Consider the following 12056-nt stretch of genomic DNA (forward strand, 5'->3'; position numbering starts at 1 on the left):
CCAGAGCGCGGCTCCCCATGGGCCGGCGAGCGGGACTACAGCTCTCAGCGGCCCCCGCGCACATCCCGCGCCTGCGCAGGCGGATCCCCGCGGCGGATGCGGCTCCCAGTTCATCGGGCGGGAGCCCTGCCACGGCCGGACTACATCTCCTAGCGGCCTCCGCGCACATCCCGCGCCTGCGCAGGCGGAGCCGGCCCGGCCGCACTTCGCCGTTGTCGCTGTCGGTGGGTGGGTGGGGGAAGGGAGCGAGCGGGAGGAGGAGGGAGGGGGGGGAGAGTTGAGAGTTCACCCGCCGCCGTCGCTGCCAGGCCGGACTCATGATTCCCATATGCCCGGTAGTTTCGTTCACCTATGGTGAGTAGCGGTGCTCGGCGTGTCCGTGCTTGGGGAGAGGGCGGCGGGCGGGGGTCGCTCCTGAGGCGCCGAGTCTGACCCGGCGCTCCCGCGCTCTCTCTCCCTTGTCCCTCTGTGTGTCCCGTTCTTTCCCCACCGCCTCCTCCTGCCGGGCCTCCTGTCATGGCCCCGGCCGCCGCCGCCCCTCGGTCGCCGCCGCCGCAGTGCCCAGCCGGCTGGGGGAAGATGCCAAAATGGCCACCGGCAACTACTTTGGATTCACCCACAGCGGGGCTGCTGCCCAGTACAGGTAAGCACCGCCGCGACCCCCCCGTGCCCCCCCAGGGCCCCTCTCTCCGGCCGGGACCCCGGGCGACTCCCGCCCCTTGCTCCGTGCCGTGGATTGTGCCCGGACCCTCCTGCCGCGCCCGCGGGCGTGCGTTCTTATCTCCGTGTATGCCTGGGGGTGGGAGGTGGGGCTGGGCACCGCGGAGAAGGAGGGGGATGATCAGCCACAGCATGGGGTCCCCGGGCCCTTAGATTAAAATGGCCACTTGCAGTCAGTCAGCAGCACCGGCGAGTCACCGTGTGCCGCCCCCAGGCCCGTCTCCTGCCTCAGCTTCGGGGAACACAGGCCTCGCTCCCCAAGGCTTTGCTGTCACTGTGGGAGCACAGAATCCCGTCTAACATGGGTTGGAAAACAACCTAAGGCAGGCTGGTTGGATCAGGGAGAGATGGAGCACCGGAAAATACAGGGGACTTAATCCAATTGAAGTAATGTTATGATTAATGTGTCTGAGAAAAAGTCGAGAAGCTACTTTCAGGGACAGGTACCGTTTTAAAAAAGTGTTCTACTCCGATTTCTAAGACCAGAAGCAGTGTTCTAGTGGAACTTGAGGACCCATGATTGTGTAAACAGTATACATACCTGTGTCCTATCCGTCTGGATAGATTTTTCACTACAGATCTTGTATAGACACAGTGCCACCACTCTTTGTATATTTGTTATTTTTGTTCATTTAAATTGTGGCCAGACTGTTAAAAAGTAATTGGTAGCATATATTACATTTCATTTTGTGACATCATGTTACTTAATTTGCTAAATACAGTCAGGAACATCTTTGCAATTGGCTCATGTTGGAGTGACACCTTAAAGTGCACATTTGAATCTTACATTGCTCATTCCATAAATCTCTCATAAAGACCTTCTTCAGTGCCTAAGTTGTGGTGAATAAGAAAAAAACTAAAAGAATAAAGCAAGTATATCCGAGATTATTAACAAACAAATGCAGATGTGTGCTACTAGCTAATAAAAATTGCATACCTAATGTAGTTTTAGGAATGTACACTTCTGTGAAGGTATTGGAATAACTCCGAGTCTGTTTTTCCTGTTGTTTTTTTCCTGAAAATGGACATGAAGTACATTGAATTTAATTTATTCTGGTGTTTAATAGAGGATTAAATTTAGCTAGTCTTCTAGTTCCTTTGAATGCTCACAGTGTGTGTATATGTTTGCATTTTACGTGACAGTTATAGTGAATATATAGGACATATATATATATAAATAACTTCTTTTTAGGTATAAGAATTAAGTGAATAGTAAACCAAGATATATGTCTGCAGTTTTGAAGTGCAGATGACTTTTTAAATTCATGTTTTATTGTGGAGCTGAGGTGATCCTTAGACTAAAGATTCTGAACAACTCATTTGAAGTTATATAGTTGGAATAACATTCAAGTTCAATAGTTGATCCTAAGTGGGTTTTTGAGAAAATGAAAAACAGATCAAAAGAACCTTCTTCCTTCACTGTCATAAATTCAAGATACTATTTAATTGCCTATCAGTTAAAGACTCTACATCCTATAAACCTTTAGTGTATTTACCACATCTGGAAGTGAAGAGACACAGCAATCAGTGTTTAAGCACTCCTTTCATAAGAAGGAATTCAATATTTTGAGCTGAAAACACAAGAGTCACTTAAAATGTCTGAAGGGCAGCTTACTTTCACAAAGCAGATTTGGTGGGCTCTTACTAGAGTTTTTACAGAGTGCTACAAAACATTTATTCCCCTCCTGTATATTTGAGAAGGAGATGGTGGTGGCAGGGAAAGATGGTAAGATTTAATATTACAACAAGTCCTTTTAAGTTTTTTCCCAGTGTTTGAAGTGACAGTTCATAGAATAAAAAAAATCATTGTGTTCTTGGAAACCAGGGCAATAGATAAACAGATGTTTTTCTACATACTTAATACATAGGTGAGCCGCACAAATCTTAAAAAATGAAAGGTGTTTCTGGATGCTGAACTAATCTATGGATTTTTTAAAAGTGGCTCAAAGTAACAAGTTGTTATAGGAGAGTAAATCACACTTGCAGTTGAAGTCTTTAGTTCTTTATACGTACCCCATTTAGAAGTCCTGCCACTGTAGTTTTTGTAGCAAGAAACAGAAATTTTCATAATAAACACAATATCAGTCACATTTTTAAAGGTTCTCTCTTGCTATAATGATTGTGAAAAATTCTGGTATGTTAGAAGAATATTAGTCTGCAACTTTAGATGATCTCAGTGCTCCCTAATGATAATAATCAGAATTTTATTGATTTCAGCATTTAGTTCAGCTGGGTGCAAAAAAATTGTGAAATTCTTTTTAGTGTACACACCTTCCTTGTAATATCTTAATGTATCAGCATCTCAAAATATATTAAGTCTTCATCTGGAAACGTGCTGAAAAAATAAAAAGCCTAAACTCTGCATCAGAAAGTAGAGAGTCTAAGTAGATTCTGTTCAATTTCAAGGAATAGAATAGATTCTTCCAGTTGGAAGGGACCTACAGCCATTGTCCAGTCACCTGCCTGACCACGTCAGGGTTGGCCAAGTTCAAGCACATTGTTAAGGGCACTGTCCAAATGCCTTTGAACACTGACAGACTGGGGCATCGACCGCTTCTCTAGGAAGTCTGTTCCAGTGCTTGACCACCCTCTCTGTATAGAAATGCTTCCTAACAGCCAGTTGAAAGCTCTGCTGGTGCAGCTCTGAGCCATTCCCTCATGTCGTGTCCCTGGATAACAGGGAGGAGAGCTCAGCAGCTCCCAGTGCCCTTCCCCTGCTCAGGAAGCTGCAGAGAGCAGTGGGGTCACCCCTCAGCCTCCCTTTCTCCAAACCAGACCAGCCCAAAGTCCTCAGCTGCTCCTCACAGGAAGTTCCTTCCAGCCCTCCCACCAGCTTTGTTTCTTCCTTGGGGCACATTCAAAGACCTTGCCATCCTTCTCCACCTGCAGGGCCCATCAGAGCCCACGCTGAGGCCACCCCAAGGCTGAGCCCAGCGGGACCATCCCCTCTCTGTGCCGGCTGTGCTGTGCTGGGTGCTCTGGGATGGGGTTTGCCCTTGGGGCTGCCCAGGCACTGCTGACCCACGCTGAGCCCAGCACCAGTCAGCTCCACATGTCCCTCTGCAGCTGTCCAGCCATTCCTCTCTCACTTCATACATGTGCCTGGTATTACCCCATTCCAGGTGCAGAATCCAGCATTTGAACTTGTCAAATTTCACTGCATTAATGACTGTCCAGTGCTCCAGTCTATCTAGATCCTTCTCCAAGGTGTCTTGCCTCTCAAGAAGATCCACAGCACCTCTCAGTTTTAATCATCAGCCAAGTTGCTAATGATGCACTCAAGCTCTTTGTTGCCAGACAGATGTAGCACCGTTCAGTACAGCCCATTGAGTGCTGCCATCCAGCAGGTTCTTCACCCAGAGCACTGTGAACCTGCTTGTCCCACAGCTGGACAACTTGTCAGAAAGATGCTGTGAGGGACAGTGTTAGCAGCTTTAGTCAAACCAGAACTGCATCCACTGCCTTCCCTTCATCCAGGAGGCAAATGACCTCATGATAGAAGGATATGTTGGTTAATCAAGATTTTCCCTTTGTGAACTCGTGTTGACCATGACAGATGATTGCATTGGTTTTTAACAATTCTTTCACCTTCCAGTAGGGCTTAGTATCTCCATAATTTTTCCAGGAGCTGAGGTTACACTACTAAGTCTCTAGTTCCCTCTTTCTTCCCTCATGCCTTTGTGAATGGGAATAACACTGGCAAGCTTCCAGTTAGCAGTGACCTGCCCAGACTCCCAAGGCCTTTGGTAGATGTTTGAGAGGTCCTGCTGTAATAGCTGCTGGCCCATTCAGTACTCTGGGGTGAATCCCATCAGGGCTCATGAAGATGTGGGAACATTCAGTTTATAAGCTGGTTCCTTAGAATTTCGGTGTCCGCAGTTGTGGAGCTCCCACTCAGAAGACTGAAAGGAGAAAATCTGCTGTACTAAGTGATAGCTGAAAGGCACTTTTAAGGACAGTTTCTGTATTTAATTCTAAACTTGTTGTAGACAGGTGTAAACCCTTCCGGAATTGCAAAAATGACAGTATTCTAATTTGCATTATTAGTAGTGAATCATAGGATCACAGAATATCCTGAATTAGAAAGGACCCACAGGGAAACATCAAAGCCCGGCTCCTGGCCTTGCACCTGACATCCCCAAGAATCTCACGATGTGCCTGAGAACATTTTCTAAACACTTCTGGAACTCTTGTCAGGCTTGGTGCTGTGGTCACTTCCCTGGAGCACCGCTTCTCGTACCTGACCACCCTCTGGGTGAAAAACCTTTTGCTGATACCTAACCTAAACCTTCCCTGACACAACTTCAGGCCGTTCCCTTGGGTCCTGTCACTGGTCACCACAGAGAAGAGATCAGTGCCTGCCCCTTTGCTTCCCCTTGTGGGAGTGTTAAAGGCCACAGTGAGGTCTCCCTCAGCCTCCTCCAGGCTGAACAGACCAGACCTCAGCCACTCCTCACACAGCTTCCCCTTCTGACCCTTCACCATCTTTGTGGCCCTTATTTGGACACTCTCTAACAAGTTCATGTCTTCCTTGTACTGTGGCACCCAAAACTGCTGCCAGCACTCGAGGAGAGGCTGCCCCAGTGCAGAGCAGAGCTGGACAGTTGCCTCCCTTGCCCAGCTGGCAATGCTGTCCTTAATGCCCCCCAGGACAGAGTTGGCTCCCCTGGCTGCCAGGGCACTGCTGACTCAATGTTCATCTTCTTACCATCTAGGGCTCCCAGGTCCCTTTCTGTGGTGCAGCTTTCCAGCCTCCTGTTCCCCAGTCTGTCCACACCTCCAGGGCTGCCCTGTCCCAGGTGCAGAACTTAAATCAAAAACTGGAAGGATAGTGGAGCTATTATTGGCATAGAAGTCACTGTGTCTTCCTGGAGTTACAGTTTATCTGTGGCCATGGTGGATCATTTAAATACTTTCTCATCCTTCATGTGAAGAAGAAATTAAAATTTGCCCAAGTCTTAACGTTAAATACTGATAGTTGAGGCAATTACAAAGGCCAGATTGATAGATGCTCAGGTGGTAGACCTTGGATTTGGAAAATTCAGGAGTACGGTGTAGTTGCTGTTTAACCCCAGCCAGCAACTAAGTACTACATAGCCTCTTGCTTACCTCCCAGCCACCCTGATGGGGAGGAGAATCAAAAAAGTAAAACTCCTGGATTGAGATAGAACAGTTCATAGTTAAAAGAAAATAAATATAATAATATGAATTATAGCAGTAATACTAATAAAAGTAATAGTAGTAATGAAGGGAATAGGGGGAATAAAACCCAAGAGAAGAAAGCAATGCACAACACAACTGCTGATCCCCTGCTGACTTAATGTCCAGCGTGTTCTCCAGAAACAGTCAGTAGCTCCTTGCCAACTACCCCTAGTTTATACACTGGGCATGATATTTTATGGCATGGAATATCCCTTTGGCCAGTTTGGTCGGCTCTCCTGACCATGCTCCCACCCAGCTTCTTGCGCACCTGCTCACTGGCGGAACACAAGAAACTGAAAAGTTCTTGACTTGAAAGTGAGCCCTACTGAGGAACAGCTAAACCGTCTGTGTGTTACCAGCATAATTCCCATACTAAATCCAAAACACAGCACTGAACCAGCTACTAAGGAGAAAATTAACTCTACCCCGGCCAAAACCAGGACAGGCACATAGAACTTGATAATATTTACTGTTGTAACAGTGTAATCAGTAAAGTTCCTTCAATTGACTAGATAAGGAGTAGGTTACTGTCTTTATTAGTTCATAAATACTAATTTTTATAAAACGTGTTTGAAATCTTGTTTTGTATTTAATCAAAGACAGCAAAAGAGCTAAGTGCCCCTTAAGCCTGTAAATAATGTATTAGAAGCATTCTCGTTCCTTTCAGTGTTGTTGCTGCATAAAATTTCCTGCTATCCTACCCATTTAAAATTCTTCATGTGCACTACCCAGTAATAATATCGTGATTTACTGAGAGAAGCATTAGATTATGCAAATACTAATGCAGGAAATTTCTCTGGATATTACAGGACCTTTACAATTTGTGCTTTCTGCTCGTGGTGGTTTTAGGGCCTAAGGTTATAAACCTGCATGCAATGCAAACCTCATTTGTTACTTATTTAAGTGATTGTACTAATCTGTCTTGTTTAGGAGCCTGAAATAAATGTGGAATGTGGTGATACTAGTCGTCTTTGTGTGTGTGTGTGCATACTCTGTACCTCACCTGAGCCACTGTGTGTCTATTCCGTTTGAAATTAACACCCTAATATTGGCTTGTCTTTCACATGTAAGATAATGTTAGCATTCTTGGTTCAATGCTGGAGGGAGGCATAGTTAAGTTTTTAATCTCAAATTGGCTGATTAAAATGCTGATGGAGAGATAGGGGCATTGAGTAATGTTTGGACAGAGAAGCGTGCAAATGTGATAGTTTTGTTCAATTAACCTTGTATTATGGTTTTGGTTTCTGTTAAAAAGGTGGAGAATCTTTTAAGTATTGTGAGTTTTGTCTTGGTGATATCCGTACTGTGTCTTGCTCTAATGAGACAGGACATGGATCAGAGATGCTTGGGTAGTTAGGAATGATTTGCTAACTTTAAATTGCCTTCAAGCAGCATGACTGAGTGTGGTGAGCTGTCACAGATAAAGGCAATTTTAGCAGTTCATGTTCAGAGCAGACCACAGTGCCTGTGAGTTCAGGTTAAGATGCAATCTTCTAGACAGCCATATGGATGAACTCTTTCAGTTACAGCTGGTTTGGAATTCGATTGTAGTGCACCATGTTACAGCATATTCAGGTGGTGTAGAACAGCAAAAGAAAGTGAGTTGCTGTGCATGGATGAGTTGGCTGTTGAGGATTGATTGGGGGTGGAGTGTTCTTTTCACATTTGCTGGTATTTCTAGTTACTTTTGTCTTCAATATCTGCCCCAGTTAACTGTTCTTCATCTAGATAGTGGTTTGAAAAGTACTGAGTCTTTCAGAGATGTTTGGGCTGTAATTCACACAGGCATAGCAGACTAAGTTTAAGGTATCGCTAAACATAGTTCAGTCTTGTGTTGGTGAAAACAGGATGGTAAGGACAACGGTGGGTAGGACTTTCTTCTGAAGACACTGTGCACTACTAAACTTAAACTGATGTTAAGGATAACATTTATTCACCTAACAGTACATGCACCTTATCCTAAAATGCTTGGGCAGTGAAAGTAATCATAGTTTTACCACAGGGTGAAGCTAAAAACTCAGAATGCTTGCTCTGAGTACTTTAGGCCCATGCTCTGCTGAGTTCCATCACAATCTTGATGCATACACATTCTTAGCAGAAGAGACTTCACTGAATATGACAGAGCTGTGGGAAGCTGATGGGCTACAATGGGGAGACAGAGAAGGTGATAATTGTGGAGGAAAGGTGCCTCAAGTCAGAGAAGTCTTTGTCATTTTAAGGAGGGAAGCCTGCCAACTAGTTGAAATTTGCAGCAGGTGCTTGTCTTTAGGAACTGAGCATTTGGAGAAGATTTTCTGTTAATGGTATAATTATGTCCTTTGTAGTTGTATCCTCAGAATGGATTGATGGTTACAGGCTTAAATCTAGAGTGTTAAATTATGTGTAAAATTTTGTCTGCTGCTAAAATACAACAATGATAGCTTAAAGTATAGTTACATTATTGGTACTAGAAAAGCAAAGTAGTAGCTTAAGGCAGGAAATACAGAATGTTTAAAGAATTTAGTGCAGTTTTCCATACTAGTGAAGTTTCTTTCATTTTATGGAGAACTTGCCAATTTTAGCATTTTTTCTGTTTAGCATCTTCATTAATGGTCCAGATGTTAGGGCAGTGTGTACTCTCAGCAAGTTTGCTCATGATAGAAAATGATGAGAAGTGACTTATGTGCCAGAGGGTTACAGTGACATCCAGAGGGACTTCAAAGGTCTGGAGAAAAGGGCTGCCAAGAATCTCAGGAAGTTCAACAAGGGGGAGTGCAAAGTTCAGTATGAAAGAGCAGCCCCATGCACCAGTATATGCTGCGGGCCACCCAGCTGGAAAGCAAGAAGACCTGGGGGTCCTGGTGGACCCCAGACTTGAATGTGAGCCAGCAGTGGGTCCTTGCAGCCAAGACGGGGAATGGCATCCTGGGATGCATTAGGCAAAGTATTACCAGGTAGGTGAGGGAGGTGATCATTCCCTTCTTATACAGTGCCAGTGAGGCCACACCTGGAATCCTGTGTCTGTTTCTGGGCTTCAGTACAGGAGAGATACGGACATACTGGAGAGAGCCCAAGAAGAGGCCCACCAAAGCTGCTGAAGAGTCTGCAGCATTTCTCTAATGAGAAAAGGCTGGGAGAGCTGAGACTGTTCAGCCTGGAGGAGGGCTAGTGGGATCTTCTTAATGAGTATAAATACATGAAGGAAGGGTGCAGAGAGGACAGAGTCAGGGTTTTTTAAGTGGTGCCCAGTGCCAGGATCAAAGGCAGTGGGCACAAACCGAAGCACAGGAGGTTCGCTCTGAAAGTGAAGAAGCGCTTTTTTCTTACGAGAATGACTGAGTCCTGGCACACGTGGCCTAGGTAAGTTGCGGAGTCTCCATCCTCAGAGATACTCAGAAGTTGTCTGGATATAGTCCTGGGTGTAGGTGACACTGCCTAAGTGGGATTGGACCTCAGATGACCTCCGGAGGTCCCTTCCAATCTCAGCCGTTCTTTGATTCTGTGATTTTGACAGGGATAATGTTAGTAGTTGCTCCTTTTTTAAACAGATGTAACCTCTCAAGCTCAGTTCTTTTTATTTTGCATGTTACCATTCAAGGCTGTTGAATAGACTTGAAAAAAATCAACTTTTTAAAGAAAGTAGTATAGGCAATGGGCTGTCTGTTGTGTGTAGCTGAGCAAAGAGAGGTCAATACAGAGCATATATTGCATCAGTGATGCAGGCGCCTGCAGTATGTACAGTGAACAAAACATGGCAGAATTTGATTGGATTTAAATCAGGTTGTGTGACTAAATGTATAGATTATCAAAGAAGAAAGGGTGTTTTGAAAACATGAGGCTGCTCATCTTTGAGGTGACTTATTGATAAGTGTATGGTTTACCTATCTAGTGGCAATCACTGAATTGTAATGGCATGATGCAAAGAAGTTTTTAGAACAAGGAAGAGGAAGGGGAAACTCTAAATGGCTACAAAACCCTGTCTTTTTAAGGCTTTATGTAGTTAAACCATAGAATGCATTACTGCTGAAATTTAGCAGAATTCAAGAGGGGAGAACACATTTGCATGCCTTCAGGCCTCTCTGGATTCGTAGTGAACTGCATTATGAGCAGTGTTTTGTTCTCAAAATTGTAAGAATAGGAAAAAATAATTTTCCTTAAAGTTCGAAGAAGATACATTCAAATACTGAAAAATTTATGCCTGTCATGAGTGACAGGCTCTAGAAATACAGAGGCAAAGTCACTCCTAAAGTACAATGTATTGTAGACTGGTATTTCATTTTAGCATTTTATGCTGTTTATTGTCAAGTGTGTTTAGGAGAATAAAGCTCACCTATTTTTTTTTTCTGTTAATTCTAATTTTGTTTTTGCTTTTCTCTGTCCATGTTTCATTAGCACATCTGAAAGTTCATCTGACCAGTTATTCAGGAGTGCCTCTTCCTAGGTTAGGATCTGAAGCAGTAGCAGATTGCACTGCTGCCAACAGTTTTTATAGAATTAGATCACACTTGTTTCAATCGTCATGTTCCTGAAATACAAAACTGTATTTTTTCCTATTCTGCTATTAATAGAATAATCTGTGAAACTTCGAGAAACCTGGCAGTTAGATGTCACCAAATATGGTTTCCTTAATGCTAAAATGTTCCAGTGTTCTTAAAAGGTACAAATCAAAAAATAGATCCTAATTAGTGGAATGTTTCATTTAAGATACCCGTATTTTAAGAACTATTTTAAGACTAGCTTAAATGTTGTGCTAAGATAGCATGGAAATCACTTCTTTAAATGAAAAAAAAAAACCCTGCAAGAAATACGTTTAAGAGGTCGTAATTTCTGAGGAATATTGTCTTTTGGGTAGAGACATGTTTGGTTTTAAGCCAGATCCTAACTCTCTATCAAAACAGCACTGTTCAGAAAACTGAAGCTGAAAAATTGAAGGTGCTCTTTCCCTCTTGAAGGAGAATTTTCAGTGTTCACCAGCCTAAACAGAGCTGGAATAGTAGCAGCATTTTGTGTGCATGTGTTGGGTTGTTAGTACTGTAGTATGCTGAAGATGAGCAGGTTATAGGCACATGAGTAACAGTTAATTGCTTCTTTTTTTTTCAAATAAATGAATTAAGTGTGATGAAAAGCAAGGCTTATAGGGAACCTTTTATGTGCTTCCTGTGTACATACCTTTTATGTGCTATCTATCTTACTTGGAAGTAGACTGCCTTTTCCTGAAAATGTATTATTCCTCTGACAGTAACTGCTACAGATGGATTATCACGTTTCTTAATGCATGACTGACTCAGCAAATATCTTAATGTGGAATATGAAGTATCTTACAATCTTCAGTTATCTGCCAAAATAGATAGCATTACATCAAAATGTTGTGTTTTCTTTATATTGCTAACATAAAAAAATAAATAATGCTTTCTACTTCCCATTTAGTTTTTAACAAAAATGCCTCCACACTTTTTTCTAGAAAAGGGCAGTAGCTGGAAATGAAAAAAGATGTGACATAAGTGTATTGCAGAAGAGAATTCAATATTTGTTTCAGAATTGCTCTTAATACTGGGTCATTCTTTGGTAATCCAGATCTTCTTTCAGTATTGCTGTCTGGAAGTAACTAACAAGCGTTCTCCTGTATTCCATGTAACAAGTTCTTATCTAAGCTTTTTTTGTGGAATAATGTCGCTTGTTTGCAGATCTACCTTATATGGCTATTTAAGTTAGACAAGCACTTGGTTTCGGAGCTGAAGAACAATGTTTTGCCAAGTGGACACCTGTATGTCATTAATTGCTGTTGAAATTGAATTAATTGCAGTTTCTGCTCTCCACAACCTCTGACTGTTTAAGTGTGCTGCCAGCTTTTTTTTTTTTTTTCCCCCTCCTGCTTTGAAAGTCTGTGTTTCTTATTTTATGTCAGAAACACTGCTACAATTTCCTTGCTGAAGGTCTTTGGGCAGTTCAGAAAAAATTATTAATTGCTGCTTGAATATTCTGCTTTTTGACAGGAGAGATAAAAGTTACCAAGAGAATTATGAAATTAATCTACTTATTTTAAAAAGAAGTACAGAGTAGTGATTGCTAACACCTTCTCTTTTGAGAGCTTGTTCTCAGAGTGTGGACTTTTTGTTGCTGCCGTTTTAATACAACTTGGCCAAATATTCAGGGTA

The 12056-nt window shown here is 43.1% G+C and overlaps 1 protein-coding gene across 1 annotated transcript in view; it reads left to right on the forward strand.

Annotated features, from left to right (window-relative positions):
• The first annotated feature begins 282 nt into the window (after nucleotides 1-282).
• Nucleotides 283-12056, forward strand: part of ZFR (zinc finger RNA binding protein) — a 46838-nt gene continuing 35064 nt past the window's right edge. Inside the window, exons 1-2 of the mRNA XM_082302003.1 lie at nucleotides 283-354; nucleotides 559-643. Of these exons, the coding sequence (XP_082158129.1) occupies nucleotides 318-354; nucleotides 559-643 (122 nt within the window). The 5' untranslated portion in view covers nucleotides 283-317. The remainder of the gene's footprint in view (nucleotides 355-558; nucleotides 644-12056) is intronic.

The sequence above is a fragment of the Coloeus monedula genome, assembly GCF_965178545.1.
Source record: "Coloeus monedula genome assembly, chromosome: Z".
Taxonomy (NCBI): Eukaryota; Metazoa; Chordata; class Aves; order Passeriformes; family Corvidae; genus Coloeus; species Coloeus monedula.